At 39.5% G+C, this 20,646-nt stretch overlaps 2 protein-coding genes across 3 annotated transcripts in view; both read left to right on the top strand.

The window, feature by feature from the left end:
• Window positions 1-524: 524 nt before the first annotated feature.
• as3mt (arsenite methyltransferase) lies at window positions 525-7,121 on the top strand. The gene is made up of 11 exons (XM_043234996.1): window positions 525-643; window positions 717-753; window positions 940-1,067; window positions 2,743-2,893; window positions 3,349-3,485; window positions 3,603-3,672; window positions 3,953-4,034; window positions 4,290-4,421; window positions 4,982-5,124; window positions 5,432-5,563; window positions 6,660-7,121. Exons 1-11 carry the CDS (start codon window positions 618-620, stop codon window positions 6,762-6,764), a joined length of 1,143 nt encoding a protein of 380 aa, XP_043090931.1. The 5' UTR covers window positions 525-617; the 3' UTR covers window positions 6,765-7,121.
• Window positions 7,122-7,268: 147 nt separating this feature from the next.
• Window positions 7,269-20,646, top strand: part of cnnm2b (cyclin and CBS domain divalent metal cation transport mediator 2b) — a 29,406-nt gene continuing 16,028 nt past the window's right edge. For both annotated transcript variants that reach the window (XM_043234976.1, XM_043234986.1), the window contains exon 1: window positions 7,269-9,910. In XM_043234976.1, coding sequence (XP_043090911.1) covers window positions 8,425-9,910 — 1,486 coding nt within the window. In that variant the 5' untranslated portion in view covers window positions 7,269-8,424. The remainder of the gene's footprint in view (window positions 9,911-20,646) is intronic.

A 20,646-nucleotide genomic window follows, 5' to 3' on the forward strand; every position in this document is an offset into this window, starting at 1 on the left:
GATTCATTCCAGTGACTTGAATCTTTGAATCAGTTCACTAACTAAGATCCGTTCGGTCACCGGCCCTTTGAACAGTGCAGTGAACGGATCTTTTTAGAGAACTGTTAGTGAGGCCAAAAAGGAAGGGGTTTTAAACGGCTTGTATTCTTTATTAAATTACGTGTATGCTTAAGACACGCACAAAAAAACATTTAACGGCGTGTTTGTTCTTATCGTGTGAATTTATGGCGCTTTACGAACGTGATGTTTTGTTCAGTCCAAACCGTATCGTTTAGTGAAGCGAGGTCCATCATTTGAAAGCTGCTAGCCGGTGTGTTTGAAAAGCGCATGCGTGAACGATTTGTGATTTCATCTTACTTACAAACTAAAAACATGTATCAGTACCATGTTGAATAAATTATCGATAATTTGACCGAAATCTAAGTAACTACTATAGTGTTTTGTATTATAATATACTTTATTATGTTAAATCGTATTCCTCATTTATTGCATAATCCTCACGACAGTCCTGACAGCTCGGGTCAATAATCCCAGTTCCGTGGGCTGCGGCATGATGCGCTCTCTCTGATTGGTTCAATGCTTTACGGAAGTCGAGAAGGACTTTCACCTACTCGATCATGGCAGACGGGCAGACAGCAGTCAGGTAAAAGTTGTTCCCGACATCCGTAACAAAGCAAAGTCAAGTATTCTCAGTGCAATATTATTCTTGTTCGCAGTAACGCGGCTGTTGCGCGTGTCTACAATGACGTGAAGGTGTGTTTTTTTCCCAAAACTTACTTAAAATCGATTTTGTAAAGCAGTTATCAGTGCATGTTGTTATTTTATACATCGCTGCCAATGCACATAGCCATCATAATAAGTTTAATATTTTAATTGCTGACTTGTGTTAAACGCGTTTAATGCGGACAGTGGTGTAAAACAACGAATCGTTACATACAGGAATACTACGGAAAGATACTGAAGACGGTGTCTGATCTGAAAAGCAACGCCTGTGTCCCGTCTGCTAAGTCTGTTCCTGCATACGTGAGAAAAGTCATAGCTGAGATCCATCCAGACGTCGCTGCAAAGTGAGGTTTACTTCGGTGAATGATATCAGCTAATACGTGCGCGTTTAAGATGTCTTCGAGTAAAACATGGTCATGTAATGGCCTTAGTAAGCTTATAAACCATATAACTCACTAGTTTCAGTCTGAAAGAAAGACAAGTGATTTGCTGAAGTTAGAATTATTTTGGAAGGAACTGTAAGATAGACAGGTCTTATGCGCACCAAAGATGATTTCACAAAAAACTATCATGTTTTCCTATTGTTTGATAAACATATATTGCACATGATATTTCAAGAAATCATTCTAACATGCTGTCAAAATCTATGTTGATGCTGTGCTGGATTATTTTATTATTAGAAAGTTCAGCATTCATTATAAATGACTCTCCCTCTCTCTCTCCCTCTCTCCCTCTCTCCCTCTCTCTCTCTCTCCTCTCTCTCTCTCTCTCTCTCTCTCTCTCTCTCTCTCTCTCTCTCTCTCTCTCTCTCTCTCTCTCTCTCTCTCTCTCTCTCTCTCTCTCTCTCTCTCTCTCTCTCTCTCTCTCTCTCTCTCTCTCTCTCTCTCTCTCTCTCTCTCTCTCTCTCTCTCTCTCTCTCTCTCTCTCTCTCTCTCTCTCTCTCTCTCTCTCTCTCTCTCTCTCTCTCTCTCTCTCTCTCTCTCTCTCTCTCTCTCTCTCTCTCTCTCTCTCTCTCTCTCTCTCTCTCTCTCTCTCTCTCTCTCTCTCTCTCTCTCTCTCTCTCTCTCTCTCTCTCTCTCTCTCTCTCTCTCTCTCTCTCTCTCTCTCTCTCTCTCTCTCTCTCTCTCTCTCTCTCTCTCTCTCTCTCTCTCTCTCTCTCTCTCTCTCTCTCTCTCTCTCTCTCTCTCTCTCTCTCTCTCTCTCTCTCTCTCTCTCTCTCTCTCTCTCTCTCTCTCTCTCTCTCTCTCTCTCTCTCTCTCTCTCTCTCTCTCTCTCTCTCTCTCTCTCTCTCTCTCTCTCTCTCTCTCTCTCTCTCTCTCTCTCTCTCTCTCTCTCTCTCTCTCTCTCTCTCTCTCTCTCTCTCTCTCTCTCTCTCTCTCTCTCTCTCTCTCTCTCTCTCTCTCTCTCTCTCTCTCTCTCTCTCTCTCTCTCTCTCTCTCTCTCTCTCTCTCTCTCTCTCTCTCTCTCTCTCTCTCTCTCTCTCTCTCTCTCTCTCTCTCTCTCTCTCTCTCTCTCTCTCTCTCTCTCTCTCTCTCTCTCTCTCTCTCTCTCTCTCTCTCTCTCTCTCCCTCTCTCTCTCTCCCTCTCTCTCCCCCTCTCTCTCTCTCCCCCTCTCTCTCTCTCTCTCTCTTCACTGATTTCAGTGGGCTTAATAGGGTCACTTGCCCTGATAATACACTGCATCTAAAATATATGATATGCCAGTCATATAAAACAGATTCGGGCCATGATTCTGATTGGTCGGCGCTGTCATAAATTACTCTACAGAAGCAATTAAACTCTACTCTATTTAAGTAGATATCCGGTTAGCAGCTCTTACTATAAAGCTCTATACACCTCAGCAACACCCTTTAGCTGTTATAAATTCACCGTAGACCATGACTTCTCGTGACTTTTTGTTTATTATATGAACATAATACCGATTTATGTTTTTTTTTTTCTGACAATACCTCTAATGACATGAAATTCCTTGGAGTTTTACATATTTCTGATTCAGTGCTCTTGACCACTTGGTGGCAGATACTATGGCTGTGGCCTGGTGGTCCCTGAGTGTCTGGAGTGCTGCAGGGTGCTGGATCTGGGGTGTGGGAGCGGACGGGACTGCTACATGCTCAGCCAGATCGTAGGAGAGAGGGGACACGTCACGGGCATTGACATGACTGAAGACCAGGTTCATTTGAAGTTTCTGATAACGCTGTGATGCTGTGAAGCTTTTGGCTTATTTTATATTAGTAGTTAGTAAATGTGTATTTCTGTTTTGCTATTTTGCTTAATACAAAAAAAAAACAAGCTAAACTGATTTTAAAATATACATTTGAAATACAATTGCTGTCGTCTTTTTAAACAAAATATGAGATTAATAATTGATATATATATATATATATATATATATATATATATATATATATATATATATATATATATATATTATTTTTTTTATTTTTATTATTTATTATTATTATTATTTTTTTATTAATATAATTAATAGATTTAATCAAATTGAATATATGTATTTGTGCTGTCAGTCAACTACAGTATTTAATGACTAATATTTTTTTATGTATTATCCTAAATGCATTTGACATGATGGTGTGTGTGAACTGCTCGGGTGTTTTTGGTTTACAGCTTGAGGTGGCCAGGAAATACGTTGACTACCACATGCAAAGATTTGGTTATAAAAAGCCAAATGTGAATTTTGTTCAAGGCTACATCGAAGCCTTGACAGAAGCAGGTCTGGAGGAGAAGTCATATGATGTCCTCATGTAAGTTTCAAAATAGCAGCCCATTTGTGAAGACGAATTAGTTCTAAACACGTTGATGACACAGGACTGTTTACTTTTATTTTGTTTACTTAGTTTTTGCTCTTTTATTTTCAAAAGATCAAACTGTGTGGTGAACCTCTCACCAGATAAAGCCAGTGTCCTGAGGGAGGCTTATCGTGTTCTGAAGGTACCTTCGTGCTAAATTCAGCTGACTCTCAGATGCTAGAATAATATGGTAAATGATGAACGTAAGTGAAATGAAAATCACCTGTATTTTTCTAGTAACCTTTCAGACCTCGGTTAGCTTGATTAGGTGTGTTTGATTGGGGCTGATACAAAACCGCAGCTCTCCACAAACAACGTTCACAACCCCTGGCCTAAAACATCTTACTTTCAAAATGTTAACAAATATGGATATCTTTTGTTCCTTTAGCTCATTAAGAAATGTTAATTTGCTCTGTCTTTAGGATGGAGGGGAACTGTACTTTAGTGATGTTTATAGTGATGCTCGAATCCCAGAAGACCTCAAGGCCAACCAAGTATTATGGGGTAGGAAAGAACATAACCTTTTTTTTTCCTATTTAGCTTGTTTTCTTTGTTTTAAAAGTCTTTAAAAAAGCTCTTAAAATCCAACAACAGCTAATAAAACTCTTTGAGAACACGGGTTCTCTTAAATGTGTTCCTTACACTTTCTTACTTGGTCATGAATGTAACATAAAACCTGCAGAAACCCTGCTTGCCCAGTGTTGCATGTTTATTTGTGTCGCTGTGTTAAATGACACTGATACGGACTGTACTGATCAGGTGAATGCCTCAGTGGAGCACTATGCTGGGAAGACCTGATACGGCTGGCTGAAGAGGTTGGGTTCTGTAAACCCCGACTGGTTACCGCTAGTACCATCACTGTAAGCAACGAGGAGCTGGAGAACCTGCTTGGTGAGATGTTTAAAATGTGCCACCTTCTAACGGGAATAGTTGGAACCAGGCTATATTGAACTAACTACACTTGTCTGGGTTTGCTGCAAAGTGAAAATGGAAATCCAAAGTTTTTTTTGAGTCCTCTGTTGTTGGCAGAGCAAAAAGGTTTTATATATATATATATTTTGAACACAAAAGATATTTTGAATAATGTTGGTAGCCAAACAGTTTTAGTGACTTAACTTTATTTTACTATTAACACTGTTTGGGGGGGGGGATGTAACATTATTTAAGATATTATCTTTTATGTTCCATAGAAGTAAGTCATACAGGTTTGAAATGATATGTTGTTGAGTAAATGACTGCTCTTATACCACACTTGCCCCATATGTACCACAAAAAATGTGTGTAGAACTACTGAGAAGACCAAAAAAAAAAAAACCAATCTTTCGTTGTTCATTTAAAAGTGGTTCTTTAGTTTATAATTGTATTAAAAAAACCTGATGTGTTGATCATTTGAACATAATTGTGGAAGTTTGTGGTTTTACTTTAAATTTAATACTTTAAAATTTGTTTAGGTGACTACAAATTTGTGTCGGCCACATACCGGCTCTTCAAGTTACCAAAAGGTTCAGAAAAGAAGTCCTGTCTGGTCATGTACAATGGAGAAATTACAGGTCTGGAGGAGAGCTTCGAGTTTGATGCCCAGTATACGTTTAAGGTGTGTGTAAGCTACATCTAGATCTGCATTACTCCTTCAGCGGAGATGTTATGATTTTCACCGAAATATGAAGTAACAGAACTGTTCTTAACACCTGGATATTGAACATTTCAACGAATCAGCATATAAGTGTGATTTCTGAAGGATGATGTAATGGCTAATGAAAATTCAGCTGCACTCTAACGATGAATTACGTTTTAAAATACTTTATAAAAGAACTGTGACCAATAAATGAAGACTTGATAATCCAAAAACTCTAAACAGTTGTGTGCAAGCATGACTAGGAGACTTTAACGTGCTTCTCTAGGTAGATAAAGAGATGGAGGTGGATGATGATGTGGCCAGCATCTTGAGCAACTCCAGGTTTTCTGGAGAATTCACATTTCAGCATCAGGAGCTGAAACCCTCCGGCTCTGGAGGATGCTGGGCCAAACCCAAGGTAAGCGACTCGTTTCTTACCAGTGTATCAACATGCCTCAGTTTATATTCGGTAACGCACTCGATATCTCGTGCCTTTTGCGTAATGGTCAAATTGAGTTTTCATCGTAAAATCGGTTTTTGTTGTAATTTTAGATTTGCGTTCAAAATATTGCTCATTGGATCCCCGAGTTGCTTTAGCTTCAGCAGCAGACACGCGAGGTTATCTAGCCAAAAAGCCTTGGTCACAGAGGTTTCAAACAAAGAGTGGCGTGTTACCAGCTCTGGTGGTGATTCAGTCCCTTCAAACACAAGAAAGGACTGTTTAGAGTTACTTCTCAACACTGAAGCATCATTTTCAAAATGCTAATGTAAAGATAAAGTCTTGATAATTGCTTTGGTTTTATTCTTAAACACTTTTTAGATTAAAATTTTTCCCTTTAAATATGGTAAAAATAAATATATATAAATATAAGCCTATAAATATGGTCTTTTTAACTGCATATCGGGGACACGTGTATGGAAGCCCGTTAAGTAAGCAAAAGTAAGTAAAAGCAAAAATATAAATGTCATTTTATCACACAATTCTTCAGGCCTACCAAAATATAATATATAATAAGTACACTCGCAGTGTATTTGAGATCTGAACGTTGCACGACACCGTTGAACCTATGCCACAACAAATTCACAATAAAAATCAAGGTTAAAGACTTTTTAAAGATTTTTTTTGGGGATTTTCACATTTCCTCAGCACATCTGAAAACTTGCCAGTGTTATCCTGGAACATTTTCACATTTCGCAAGCTGAGCCTGATGCTTTGCCCGCTGAACCAATCCTGGAACATACAACAAAAAACGCTTAATTGTAAATATTTGCTTGCTTAAATCCGGACGGCAACTTGTTTTTGGCCAGGCAATGTACACGCACTCCCTTCTTATAGATGACCCAAGAGGCCTGCCTGTAAGTTTTGACTCGAAATTGAACGGTTGTCGTTTTAATCAGTTCTTGGATGCAATACATTCTACTGTACCTATGATGTAATGGGATTGTCCTGTCTAATAAACCCAAATGATGTCAATCATGACCGTACGGTGCTTTGAATCTCCCCCTCTCTCCAGGCAGTGTCAGCGAATCCCTTTGAGTTGGTCCAGCAGATGGGCAGTGCACGTGTAACTCCTTCCACTGGGGGGTGCTGTGGAGACCAGCAATCATGCTGCCAGTAAATCCCAGCCAATTTAATAGCAGAATCAGAAAGAACTAATCTTGTAATTGTGATTTGTGCAATAATACTACATGTACTTTAATACAGTATTACTTATCATTTAGTAAAAGGCAATGCAACGAAAAACAAGAAGCAATCGGTCAATCAAGTAATGTTTTAAATGCATCCGCAATCTTACTGAGAGATGTACAGCATTGACCAGTACCTCACACAGGTCTATATAGTTGCATCATCTAAAGCATTCACCTGCCAGCTTTAATCTTTATTGTAATCTTTATTGTAAAACACAAATGGTCTATTGAACTTTTGTAATAAAATCACTTTTTCCATTGCTGTAATAAAAATATATTTGAGCTGACTGCTTGGGCATTCCTGTTAGATGTAGGATATTCAGCTGCGACGTACTTTTTATTAAAATGTCGTTTGCATGTTTAAATGTAATCTAGTCCCAGCTCTTAAAATTTCACAACGAGACCTAAAGTTGGGGGGGAACTCATCGACCCGTTCTGTGTTGAATGTGGGTTCTAAAATATTAGCAAACTGTTTTTCAACATAGTTTTTATTCTCTCTAATTTACCGAACATGGGAATTTTTCCCTGCCTGTGAAGACGGCTTGTGAAATATAACTCATGATCAATCAACTTTCTGTTGGTCTGGACTGATCTCTGATCCCTGATAATGATAAAATGTTCACTATATGGAGATCTGACTCCACGATTATTTTTACATCCTTTCATAGGCTTTGCACGTCTTGCATTTCTTAAGATCTCTCTAATCCCTGCCTTATCTATGTAGTTACCCATTATAGGTTTTTGTGCAGTCACGATAAATTTATAGCTTTGTTAATTTCTTTAGGATGACTGCGTGAGTTTCTGGGTTCAACTATGAGCACTTTTATGTCTCGGTGTTGAAAAAATAACTTTTTTCTAATTGTTACGTGTTAATCTTTTATCATGCCTATGTCATATATATATATAAATTTAACTGTGATTTAATGTAGATTTAGTTTCAACCTGTCTCCCTGCCCCAAACGTTTAATGTCCAACTATTAAAATCCAACATAAATATTTGACTTCTATTTGACACACATTTGCATGATACGTGGTGCACTGGGCTAAGCACATACTTCCACTGTTATGTACACACTTTTGATACAATAATTCTCCTAAGATGCTTGTATTCACTCTGTACTCTGTACGCTACGTTAAGCAGACCAATTAAACGCACTGGTAAAAAGTGTGATCGTCTCTACGCCTTTGATGAACCACTCTGTAATCTCGTTAGTTATTTCGTGGCACTATTCAAAGATGCTGTCAGCAAAGATCCCTCTAAAAACACCAAAAACAGTCACGAGGAAACTTCTGTTTGCGCTCATTTGCATTAAGTGCGACTATTTACGAAGCTCATTGGCTGTTCCTGCGGAGCGGGGCCCGCCCCCCGCCCAGCTGCGCCTCTTGATTGGCCGCTCCGCCCGCCCGTCTCCGAGACATCAGCGGAGGCACGAGTTCGCGCTGCTCTCGCTGGAGTGTGATCAGTTTCAGCCGCGTAGCGGGACTCAGCGAGACCTGATGCACAAATCAAGGCGACGCGCAGCGGAGATGAAGCCGGATTGGCTCTGATTTTTAAAAGCCCTTTCATTCAAGAGGCTGTCCATTATCAACATGGCAGAACCGTCGGTTCCAGTACCCCCTCAAAAAATGGCGTCACTTAGCCGGGTCCGAGCCTTTACTCTGATTTTCTTAACTGCAAGCAGTTATTTAATTACTCCCACAAGTGGCAAGGAAGGAGGGGGAGAGGAGACGGTCATCATCGGGCTCAGACTGGAGGACACGAACGACATTTCCTTCATGGACAGGGGCTATCTGCGGGTCAGCGAGAGGTCTCAGGTGAGATTGAGGGTGTACGGGCAAAACATCAACAACGAGACGTGGTCCAAAATCGCCTTCACGGAGCACGAGAGGAGCCGAGTGATTGGCACCATCGACAGCTCCTCGGGGGACAACAAGAGCCAGGAGGACACGTCGGGCTTGCACCCCTGTGGGATCAGGACCTCGGATATCCTCATCCTGCCCAACATCATCCTAAACCGCAAGACGTCTGGCATCGTGGAGATCGAGGTCAAGCCCCTGCGGAAGACGGAGAGGAGCAAAGTGTACTACCTGTGCATCGCCACCTCCACACCTGCCGCGGCGGGCGCGCACGACCCGTGGATGGAGAACACGTGGATCTATCACGATGGAGAGGACACCAAAGTGATCGTGGTGGAGGAGAAGAAGTTCCTGCTCCCCTTCTGGCTCCAGGTCATCTTCATCTCCATGCTGCTCTGCCTCTCGGGCATGTTCAGCGGCTTGAACTTGGGTCTGATGGCGCTGGATCCCATGGAGCTGCAGATCGTGCAGAACTGCGGGACGGAGAAGGAGAAGAACTACGCCAGGAAGATCGAGCCCGTCAGGAGCCAGGGAAACTACCTGCTTTGCTCGCTTCTCCTGGGGAACGTTCTGGTCAACACCACCTTGACCATCCTGTTGGATGATATCGCCGGTTCTGGATTGATAGCTGTAGTGATGTCCACCATCGGCATCGTCATATTTGGAGAGATCGTGCCTCAAGCGATATGTTCACGACACGGGCTCGCCGTGGGTGCGAATACAATCTTCTTGACCAAATTCTTCATGCTGCTCACTTTCCCGGCGTCCTATCCGGTAAGTAAACTGCTCGACTACCTCCTCGGGCAGGAGATCGGCACGGTGTACAACCGGGAGAAGCTCTTGGAGATGTTGAGGGTCACGGATCCCTACAACGACTTGGTGAAAGAGGAGCTGAACATCATTCAGGGCGCGCTGGAGCTCAGGACTAAGACCGTGGAAGATGTCATGACCCCGTTGCGCGATTGCTTCATGATCGCCGGCGACGCCACGCTCGATTTCAACACCATGAGCGAGATCATGGAGAGCGGCTACACGCGCATTCCTGTGTTCGAGGGCGACAGGTCCAACATCGTGGATCTACTGTTCGTCAAGGACCTTGCGTTCGTGGATCCCGACGACTGCACCCCGCTGAAGACGATAACCAAGTTCTACAGCCATCCCTTGCATTTCGTCTTCAACGACACCAAGCTCGACGCTATGCTGGAAGAGTTCAAGAAAGGTGAGAGAGTCTGACGGTGTCGGTCGCGTTGGCTGCTTTCTCACTAAGGCTGCATTAGGCAACGTTGCATAAAAGGTTTATTGTTCTTCGAAAACGAGACCGGTTACGCACCATGTCTTATTTCAAAACAGTCGCGTGCCTTTTACGCGCCGGCTATTACGCGCCACTTGAAAGAGTTGGGTTGCGTTCAGATGTTCAGACGCAACATTGCTTAATCTTCAAGAGAAGGGAGTTTCAGATGCTTTTCGACCAGTTTGTGCGTATTCACACAACTAAACAATATTCTTTACTTTTGTTCAGGTTTACTGGTCAAAATGATAACACAATACCTTGAGTATACATAAGATATGTCCCCCATCGTGATGTGCAACTCTTGTTATCATTTGATATCACTTGATGAATGATTTAAAAGCGGAATAAAACGTAACTTTTAAACGTTGCCTTAACTTTCTGAGGGAAAATCAATGGTGCCAAACTTGCAGTTGTGTGTATATATCCTGTACATTGCACTTTTTAAACCGAATTTCAAATTATTGTCAAACTGATATAAAAAACGTGCAGTAATGCAAACTTTAGACGTGGTCTAGTTATCCATTTCAGCGTCTGCTAAACGCTTCCTTTCCGTGCCTATTGTTTGCTCTGTTTTGAGTGTTCCTACACTATTTAAAACTATTTGGAGCTTTGTTTGACCCTCGCTTGCTGCCCCCAGGACCCCGCGAGCTCATTATAATACGCCCGAGTACAGGGGAAGTGCTTGCGCTAAGTGCGGTATCTTGATGTGCCCTCACACAGCTAAGGGTTAATGCTTGCGGCGGAGGTGAGAATGTAGTGATGCAATGGAAATACACTGCAGGTGTACTCACAGTTGCTAAAGGATGACTCAGGGGGGTTATTAGGCGTAATACTTCATAATGCACGAAATAACATGCCGCTTCAACGGCCTGTGTTGTGTGTTAATGTAGGTAAAACGGCGAGAATCACATTTAGTCGAAAGAATTCGGCAAACCGTGTTAAAAGGTGATTGTTCCGGTGTAGAGAAAATAAAGGAGACTGCATTTAACGGCACGTACAAAACGTAGGCTGTAAGAGTAGATGTATAGACTAAATGTAAGAGCAACTTGAATGCTTTGCATCAGAAGTCAGTTTTGTGATTGCATGAGCGGGTCTGATGTTTTATTTAAAGCTATATTAGTTTTTATAGTATATTATGAACCGTATGAGTGATTAAAAAACGAATTCGTGATCAAGAACACTCGGACGTTTTAGAGAACGGCGACTCTTTTGTTCTTGGCTGCTCTCCAGAGGAGACTCACCATTGGCTGTTGGTATTCTGATGACTGATTGGGGGAGTGGGCACAAAGTTTCACGTCAGTCTGGCTGTGGTTCGAGCGCTCTCTCAGTTCAAAGTGCTTTGTATTGTAAGTCAGTGTTAATTAATCTAATGCCTCTTGTGGAGCTGCACAGCCATCCAAAGTAGGAACAAAACACATCACTCCTGCCAAGCACACCTTCGCACTGTAATTTGTTTCTCTTTGATGTTGCTTTTTGAGTGGCAAAAGTAGCCCTTTTTTATTATTTCTGCCGCTGACTTGCATGATAACTTTGAAACGCGAGGTAGATGATACTCGGAAGAAAACGGACCCGGGTGACTTGTAACGGTCAGCTAATTGGGGGTCCGAACGAGAAGGGAGTCCGACTGCAGTCGTGACCTTGAAGGTCAGCCTTAAAATTCCTGGAGCTGCAGACTAGCTCCTTTATGATTGAAATAATTAGTGTGTCATAAAGGGACCCCTGCCAAACAGCAGTTTTGTGTTTAATGAGAATAGCATTGTTCCTCATCTGGGCTTAACACAAACCCGTGTAGTTCAGGAGGCGTTTGGTGCTGCAAAGATCCTTACGCGTTGAGGGTCGTGGGTTTTTTTTTCCGTTCATAGTATGCTAGAGCATATAGGAACATTTCCTAGGAGGCGTTTTTTTTATTTGTATGAAATTGTGATTTAAATATTAACTAAATTCAAGGCTGTAAGGGGGGATGGCCTGCTGGCTCAGGATCGATGTGGTACATTTAACAATACTTTTCCTTTTGAGACTGCGTTAAAGATATTCATATTTCTCTTCATAAGAATTTGCGCGTTTTGTGTTATAAGTTGGCAAATTTGTAGAAATTTGTACAAATGACCACCTGCCCTTAAACAAAGCCCATCGTGCGAAATTGTGTGAGTGGGTTTGAACGAATATCTTGTGAAATAAATACAAATTGTTCATTGGATGGAAAAATAAATATTGTGTTGCATGTAATTTAGACGGCTGTAACTTTTGTCTCAGGGTCCAACTGACTAGCATTGTTTTTTTTTGGTTTTTACACGTTTTGCTAAAAAATAAAATAAAATAATAAAAATAAAAATGTATTGTAATCAGTCTAACACTAAATATATAAAACATGAGAACCTATAAAAATGTAAGAATCAAAGTTTAGTCGAAGCTGAGATTCAGATAGGAAAGGAAAATTCACTTTTGAGTTACAACAAAAAAAAAAAAAAAAACAAGGACAAATAGTTTTAAGTACCAATAGGAATACATGCTACTTTACACTAAGCACAAATAATGTAAAATACTATTTATGCATGTATGTCTATTTAGCGCATGCTTCCGATTACAAAAACTGTGCGCATGTACAGAAAACCGCATCCTGATTGACCGGCGCTTTTGACGCGTTCGTCTTGCTTTATCAAATTTCATCAAGCATCCTGTCAATTCCTTTAGTGCTTAATCTAGTACGGGAACAGGGTCCAGTCTTCTTTATAGCACTCGCCTCGTCAAATTGGTTCGGCTGCAGAAGGATGTAGAAACCATTTCCACCGCAAACAGAACAGAACAAAGTACGTAAAGGCAAAGGTCACGAAATTAGAGCCTAATTCTACTGAACTCGCTAACCCTTCAGTGCCTCGTAGTTCAGTTCCAGCGTCGCTATCAGCCGCCTGATGCGATCAATCCGTTAATTCACGCGCGGGAGGTAAATCCGTTATCTTCTTAAATCATGCAGATGAACTCTTGGCCTTCAGCTCCTTCTTAGACGGAGACTAAGAAGACTCTCTTTTGCAATTGCGTTTCTATCATTACGGCTGTCCATATTAAAGTCTGACTTCATCTTATCACGTATTTATGCTGTTATGTATTCAAATGATATCGCAAATGTCCAGTACTCCATAAAAAAGATAAAAATCAGCCCGCTTATCACTTATCGCTGAGCACTTTATCTGTAGTAAGATCTGTGGATGTCATAATCCACTGTAATTCATTTACAGTGCAGCGATTGCTGTATTTTTGTAGCGCAGGGCCACTGAAGGTGGTTGGCCTTAACATGAGTTCTTGCACGTATTGAACCAATCCACCCGCTAATGTAGGCCAATCTATGCTTAATTCAGATTCGGCAACCTCCTTTCCTTCTTGTTTTAACGTGGGAATTCTTTTACACTTCACTTGGCCTAGTTAAGGCCGCGGCGTACATCACGATAGAGGACATCCCCGCTCCTCGTGCTCAGTCCAAACAACGGAATCAAATGGCGCTGAAATCATCCTTGATAAAATCACCCTGCATTTTCAAGTTTGATAAGCATCCGATGAGCAATCGACTTCTGCTGATGTGCCGGAGCATGTTCTTGCTAAGACTCGCTTCTGCTTGTAAGGATTACGCGGCGTCGTATTGGCAGGAACCGCGCCGGATGCAGTGTGTGGGAACCCCCTTCGAACTTAGACTCTTACGGATGTACCGTATTGCTAAAGTACATCTATGTATTGTCGTGCGGAGATGCAGCGATTATGTATCGTGGATGGGTCCAAATGTAGCGCCTACAGTACACAAGCAGTGGAAGTTAGGAACAGAATATGAATGCGGTGCGTTAAATATGAAAACACATTTGAGCTTCCATGTGTATTAGTTATAATCAAACATTTAAATCTATGTAGTCAGGGAAAGAGTGCAAGGATTTGTGTCTAATGTAATTCTGTATTGTCATCTATTTCTATTCTATTCTATGTCATTCTATTTAATGAGCAGTACTTTTTGTTGACCGTTTACCATATCGTCGCTTTGGAATTATAAGGTTCTAGCTGACATTTTTGTCGATATGGAGTTATTCACATAGTCTTATTTACATTATGTGATGTTTCTTTGGTGAGATTTGTATATTTTGGGTCTTTTGTTTCTGATCAGAATGCAAATAGAACCCTATGATTCCAAGGCAATATGTGTTAGAAGTTATAAAAAATTTTTTATTTGACTATATTTTTCGTTAACAGTAGGGGTGGACATCAAAATTATATCACGATATTTGTAGCATGTGTTACTGTTATTGATGACAGACTACCTAATACGCCATTATAAAATCATCAGGGGGAAAAAAAGTTCAAATACGTCATAACTCGGATGCCTCCAATATTAAATGTTAGCCTAAATGAATGAAATGGACACTACAAAGTAATAATAAATTATTATTTTAAACACTGCAAATTAATACAAAACAAAAATGAACACTAAACCTTTTTGAACATTCTATCAAATGTTATAGCGCAATGTAACCGTGAAACTTAATACAAATAAATACTAAATTAAATGTAGTATTTGGAAACTAAATGCAAAATATTACAGATCCCAATTTGGACACTATGTTCGAATGTTATAATAAAGGTATTAATAGAGCTGTTGTAATTATTAACATTGTTAATGATATGCAATTTATTTAAAAGTAAAATAAATGTTGGAGCTTTTATTTTGGTCGGAAACCCATAGGAAGTTCTCAGTGCTTCTTTTTGTTGACCGCGGAGCAGATTTTTCTCTTTACTCATTTTGGATGAATAAAACCTGTCGAGTAACAGTTTGGGCGCACATTTCCCTGGCGGTTTGAACTTTGAACCCTGGTTAACAAGCTCGTGCTGCCCTGTTTAAACGCTTGCAGTTCATGCGTGCATTAGAAAACATTATGCAGTGTGTTTAATTGTTTAAGCCCATTTCAGCATTTTAAATGCTCCGTCATGTTTGTTGCATTAATGCGTGACTCTATTTTGCTTATTCGGAGAACTGGTGCATCTTTAGTAAATACGTAATCGCTGTGCTTTATATCGATATGATAAGATATAGCGATTTGTTATTTTTTTATCATGTAAAAATATATACTGTGTTATATGGCACACCCCTAGTTAACAGTATCTGGACATCAGCATCATGCATCAAACTAACTTATTTTACATATTTTATTTGATTTAAATGCATTTAAAATGTTTATATTATTATCATTTATTTTTATAATATTTTACATTGTAATCCTTTAATAGTTAATATTTAGCATGTTGATCCCTGTGTGTGGACCTGCATATAGGTGCATATTACTGAAATGATAACAAAATAACAAAATATGATAGGGTCTATAATTTCTACTGTTACATTTCGGCTGGGCAGCATGATGAATACTATTTAACTAAAAAAAATAAAATCTGCATTAGTTACTCTCCGTCATATCGTTCTAAACCCGTAAGACGTTTGTTCATCTTCAGAACAGTCAGTCAAGATATCAGTGGTTCAAGCAGGATTTTACGAAGCTGCGAGAATATTTTTTGTGCACAAAGAAAACCAGAAAGATCTTTTATTCAAAACTTTCTTCTCGTTAATGTCAGTTTTTAAAGCACATTCATGTAAGTGCTGCAATGTACATTTCTCTTAGTTCATCTTCCGTATATTCTGGTTCAAATAAGGCAGTAGGTCATTGCAATCTTTAGACATGTTTAGGAAGTTTTATGTACATTTTTCTAAGTTTGTGTGCAAGGTGCAGCACATCGCGTGTTGTTATACTCTTGTGGTACTCTTCTGACACGGAAGAGAAGAAATCGTTGAATGAAATAATTTCTGTATGCGCGTGAAAAGCACTCTTGCAGCTTTCTAAAATGACAGCTGAACCGCTGACGTCACATGGACTGTTTTATCGATATCCTTACTAACTTTCTGGGCCTTGAACGTGTTGCTGTCTGTGCAGTGTCAGAAAGCTTAATGAATAAAAAGATAATCCTAGTTTGTGTTCTGAAGAGTTTGGGATGACATTTAATGGAAATTTAATTAATGCAAATGAATGAATTTCCATTTTTGGCTAAACCAATCCCTTTAAAGCGCTGATTATTCATATTTTGTGTGTGTTTGTATAAAATAGTGTAATAGTATAACATGGAGAGTTTATTTGCAAAAACAGATAACTGTTTACCTTTTAAACAGTACAATTTTTATAATCGTGTTTTACCGTTTTAGTTAACTTTTTTTTTTTTTTTTAGTTTTTTTACTTGTTTTTTGCAAATGAACTCTTCGTATGTTTGTGTATGGTATGTTTAAAAGCTTTTGTCTGCTAAATCGACTCAACTGCTAAATTCACATACTCGTATATTTTCATATATTTATAGAATATGAGCGCTAGAATTAAAATTATTTAGATTTTAGTCGGGCTCTCTACTGTAGTAGTCAGTTCTGTCAGGGTTAAATGTTAGCGAGCGTTCACTCCATTGTCATTCCATGTGTGCAGCGCAAAGCGCATGCTAAGACGTGGCTTTTCAAATGGCCTACATTCCTCAAATTCTGGTACATGAACATGAAATGGCCTTAAAACCGATTAGTAAAACAATTGAGTAGTGCCGGTGCAGCCAGAATACCTCCACAAAGTCTCGGCTCATTTAAGCAAAGATAGCAGGCTCATATTGACGTTGCACTCAGCGGATGAGTGTTTCGAAAAGAAAAAAAAAAATCTTTATTTAGAAGTCCGAGTTAAAGCGAGTCTTTGTCAAATCAAACAGCGAGCGCTGAGTAATGGCCTTTTACGTTTCCTGACTATTATGCAATCAGATTTTTCTGTTTCAGACATCTGCTCATATCCTAACCCGTTAATCTGTCTCCGTTTGCAAACTGGAAACCCTTCAGAATCAAACAAGCAAATACAAAAATAGAAACATGTGCTTTCCAGAAATACGCTTTGGATGCTCGAATTTGTAAACGGACGGTTTGTGATATTTGGGGAGACAAGTGAGTTTGTCTAGCTATTTTAACCGATTTTATTTGAGTTTTTTCTTTTGTGGAGATCAAAGGGATATTATGTCACTAAAGCAGTCTTTTGTGACTTCCTTTTTAAGCCTCTGCCTGAATTCAGCTTGGGGTCCGCCACTGTACTTCACTTCTTGGAAAGAAAATTTGGATCCGGCCCACCTTCTTTACTGTAATTAAAGATCAAGCGAATTCAGCCCAACACTTCTTTCTCGAGCGTTAACTCTCGTTCCTCTGTCTTTCCCCCCTCTTTCTCTCTGCGTCTACTTCACAACACATTCAGAGCCGCAGAACCCACTTGGGTTTCAAAACTGCCCCCTGGCATTCCCAAGCCTTCCGTGCCATGCCCCCTCCCCCCATATTGTCCTTTTGCCCGTTTCCCTCAATGTCGTAAATTACAAGCGACACAAACCCTTGCCTAATGCTCTGGCATGGACGTCTTCCAACCAGAGGAGCCCTGGGTTGGCATCATTGATTGCAGTAAGCAGTTCACTCTCTCAGTGAGAGGAAAAACAGCCGTGCCAAAACGGGTGCTGCCATGGAGGTTGATAAAATACAGCACTAGTGTCATCTGAAGACACGACTAAACTTAAATAACTGGCACTGAGCGGTTCATCGTGTGAGGCGCAATAATGCATGCTTGTTTTTTTGCATTTGTTGTATTTGCGGTCGGTTCGCGCTTGCGGCTGTAAGGGTCATGAAAATGGCCCCCAACATTATCGACAACGTTAAAACTCTGTCACCGCTCCAAAAAATGGATGAATAAAAATGTATTAAAAAACAGGACACTGTAAGATGGAAGCTTAATGGGTTCGAAGACAATTGTTTTGTTATATCAGCTATTGTTTGTAGCTTGGTATGATAGCTGATACACAAATATGAAAGTATGATTCACCAAAAAATAACATACTTTTCTCTCCTCCTTTCATCTACTCAACTTCCCATTTTATTTAAAAGTTGCATGATTTGATTTTGTCTATATTGAAAATATTTGATCTCACTGAAGACAAGTAAACAAGTAAGATTAAGATTAACAAATAAGATTAATTCTGATTTTTACTATCAGAGGGGAAAAAAATATAAAAAAGCTACATAACTGTATAAAGTAATCAATTGTAAAAAAAACCCACTGCATATTGTTCAGTGTATAAATTAAATGTATATTTCTTCTTATTAAAATGGCAAAAGTGATTCACTCAAGCAGTTAGAGATTTTCTCTCTTTTGTTGTTTTATTAACACGAATGAAAGACAGCAGAAATATTGGACTGCTGTCACTTTAAGAGCTGCCCAGATCCATTATATTGTTGCACGTGTTTTCTTTCTCGGACCTTTATTACTCTTCTTTGCACGTATCCTTGTAAACACAGTATTTTTACACATGCAAGTGTGTGTATAACAGTTTAAGGCCTATAAAGCAGCTCCTTTTAAGCTGGCTTAAAATCTTTTTTTTTTAAACCACAATGTTTTAAAACGCACTCAATACATTTTCATGACCATATAGCACAGCAACACCGCATGAGCTCTAATAGTTAAAACATTTCTACAGGTTAATTGTCTGCTGGCATGTTGCCCACCTCTAGTTAAGATGTAAGGAATAATTCTGCACATTTCATCACAGGGGTCATTACATTTGCGCTTTTCCCCATGGCTGATTTTGTCTTTGCAACAAGGATGTATCTTTGTCATAAAAATGACATTTTGATTGCGTGAATGAATGGTGTATCAATGCAGTCTTTTTTATCAAGTCACCGTACTGATCATATCAAAGCAATAATCGGTATTAAACTGGAGAATAGAGTGTCAGTGATGTATAATGAAAAAACGAAACACTCAATTTTCAGTTAAAGCCATTTTATTATTGAATTAAGAGACGTCAATGTCCAGATCAGTTCAGTTTTCAGAGTGCAATCAATCAAATTGACAATAATCACTAAAAACAGAGACAAGGAACCTAAAAAAACATTGGGAGAAACCGGGCTCAGTTGTTCTCTTCTGGCCAGACGAAACTGCGAAACAAATTAATGTATAGTTTACTGTATTTATACTCGTGTTTCATTTATTATCTGAAGTTCTTCGTTTATATGATTCATTGATTTGCTGTAAGTGTAATGAATAGTTTAATGTATTTTATTATTTTATTATCAGTGAAAACTAAGGTTATGAACTGGTCCTTATTCAGAACTGATTCCAGTTGAAAATAAATAAATGTCGAAAATGAAAGGGCAACCCAAAATGAAACTTTCGTCGTTAATCACTCACCCCCATCTCGTTCCAAACCTGTAAAAGCGTTGTTCATCTTCACAACACAATTTTAAGATATTATGGATGAAAACTAGGAGGCTTGTGTCCCGTTGACTGCCAACAATTGCAGAAAAGGTGCAGAAAAGTATGAAAGAAACGTCGTCTGAATGCTCCATCTGCCATCAGTGCTTCAACCGTAATATTATGAAGCTACGAGAGATAGAAATCGAAAATAACAACTTTATTCATCGACCCGGCACAGTAACATCACTGTAGCACCGTTTTGAGCAGCACATTGTGAATGCACATTATGTACTTCAGGCTTTTCTGCACCTTGGCAGTTGTTGGCAGTCATAAGCCTCCTAGTTTTCATCCATTAAGTGATTTAATGACAGATTTTTCATCTTGTTGTGGAGTAACCTTTTAAGTGCACTCACAATACTTAGTTCTGTTAACTAGCGTCAGCATGCAGACTGAAGAGCAACTCTGAGAGTGTTTCACGCTCCATAACTTGGCATCATCTGCGATGTTCGTGAGCTTGCAGTTCAAAAGAAAGAGTTCTGGCTTGAAACTCCGATAGATCTAACTCTAAATGACTTTATTATCACATGACACAGCTGACTGCTTCTCTTCTGTATACTACAACCATATGTGACTATAGCAAGTATACTTCAGACACACTTTAAATGTGCATTTAACAAACTATTTCATGCATATTATTATTCGTGCAATCCTCGCCTTTTATTGACATTTAAACACATTGTTTGTAAATCCAGATATGTCAGTAAATATGTTAATAGATTTGAAATGTGCTTAGCAAATAAATGTGTTTTAATCACGCCTATTAAATATTACAGATTGGGAACCACTAGGAAGTGAAATGGCAATGCGTGACATAATTGTCCATGTCTCTTTAAGAAAAATAATTTTCAAGGGTTTCAAAATGCTGCAGGAGGAGTTGTATCTTTCAGTTATTTTAGAATTGAACTTTTCAAGTTAATTAGTCCACCCAGCATATTAAATAGAGTTTGTGAATACCATTTGGAGCAACACTTTGCCAACTTTACCTCCTTATAGCGCAATCATTCTGACAGGCTACCATTAGATAAGTGCTCCAAGGACAACTATTAGGATGTTGCTTCCTGAATTAGCCTATCCAAAGTCCTGCAAATCCTGGGAATGGAATGAGGGAGGCGAACCCATGGTGATAAAAAGTTAAGGGAGTAGTATTTTTTTTTCTATGTAGGGAAATGTACCTGATGATTGTTTGAAAATGTTGCTTTGTTAGTGTCATCTCCACTGCTCCATCGTTCATTCTTCTTGAGCAATCTGAAAAATGTGGAGTAGAAATGTACCGAATCAAGCATTGTCTAAAATATTTGCTGGAAAAAATTGCGTAGTGCGCTGCTTGCTGGTTAACAA

This window comes from Puntigrus tetrazona, chromosome 1 (genome assembly GCF_018831695.1).
Source record: "Puntigrus tetrazona isolate hp1 chromosome 1, ASM1883169v1, whole genome shotgun sequence".
NCBI classification, from domain to species: Eukaryota; Metazoa; Chordata; class Actinopteri; order Cypriniformes; family Cyprinidae; genus Puntigrus; species Puntigrus tetrazona.

What these genes read in the sequence shown, in the direction of transcription:
- as3mt (XM_043234996.1), top strand. Translation starts at nt 618, where the DNA reads ATGGCAGACGGGCAGACAGCAGTCAG. An exon ending in GTGTCTACAATGACGTGAAG is followed by an intron (nt 754 to 939) that starts GTGTGTTTTTTT and finishes CGTTACATACAG; the next exon opens with GAATACTACGGAAAGATACT. An exon ending in AAGTCATATGATGTCCTCAT is followed by an intron (nt 3,486 to 3,602) that starts GTAAGTTTCAAA and finishes TATTTTCAAAAG; the next exon opens with ATCAAACTGTGTGGTGAACC.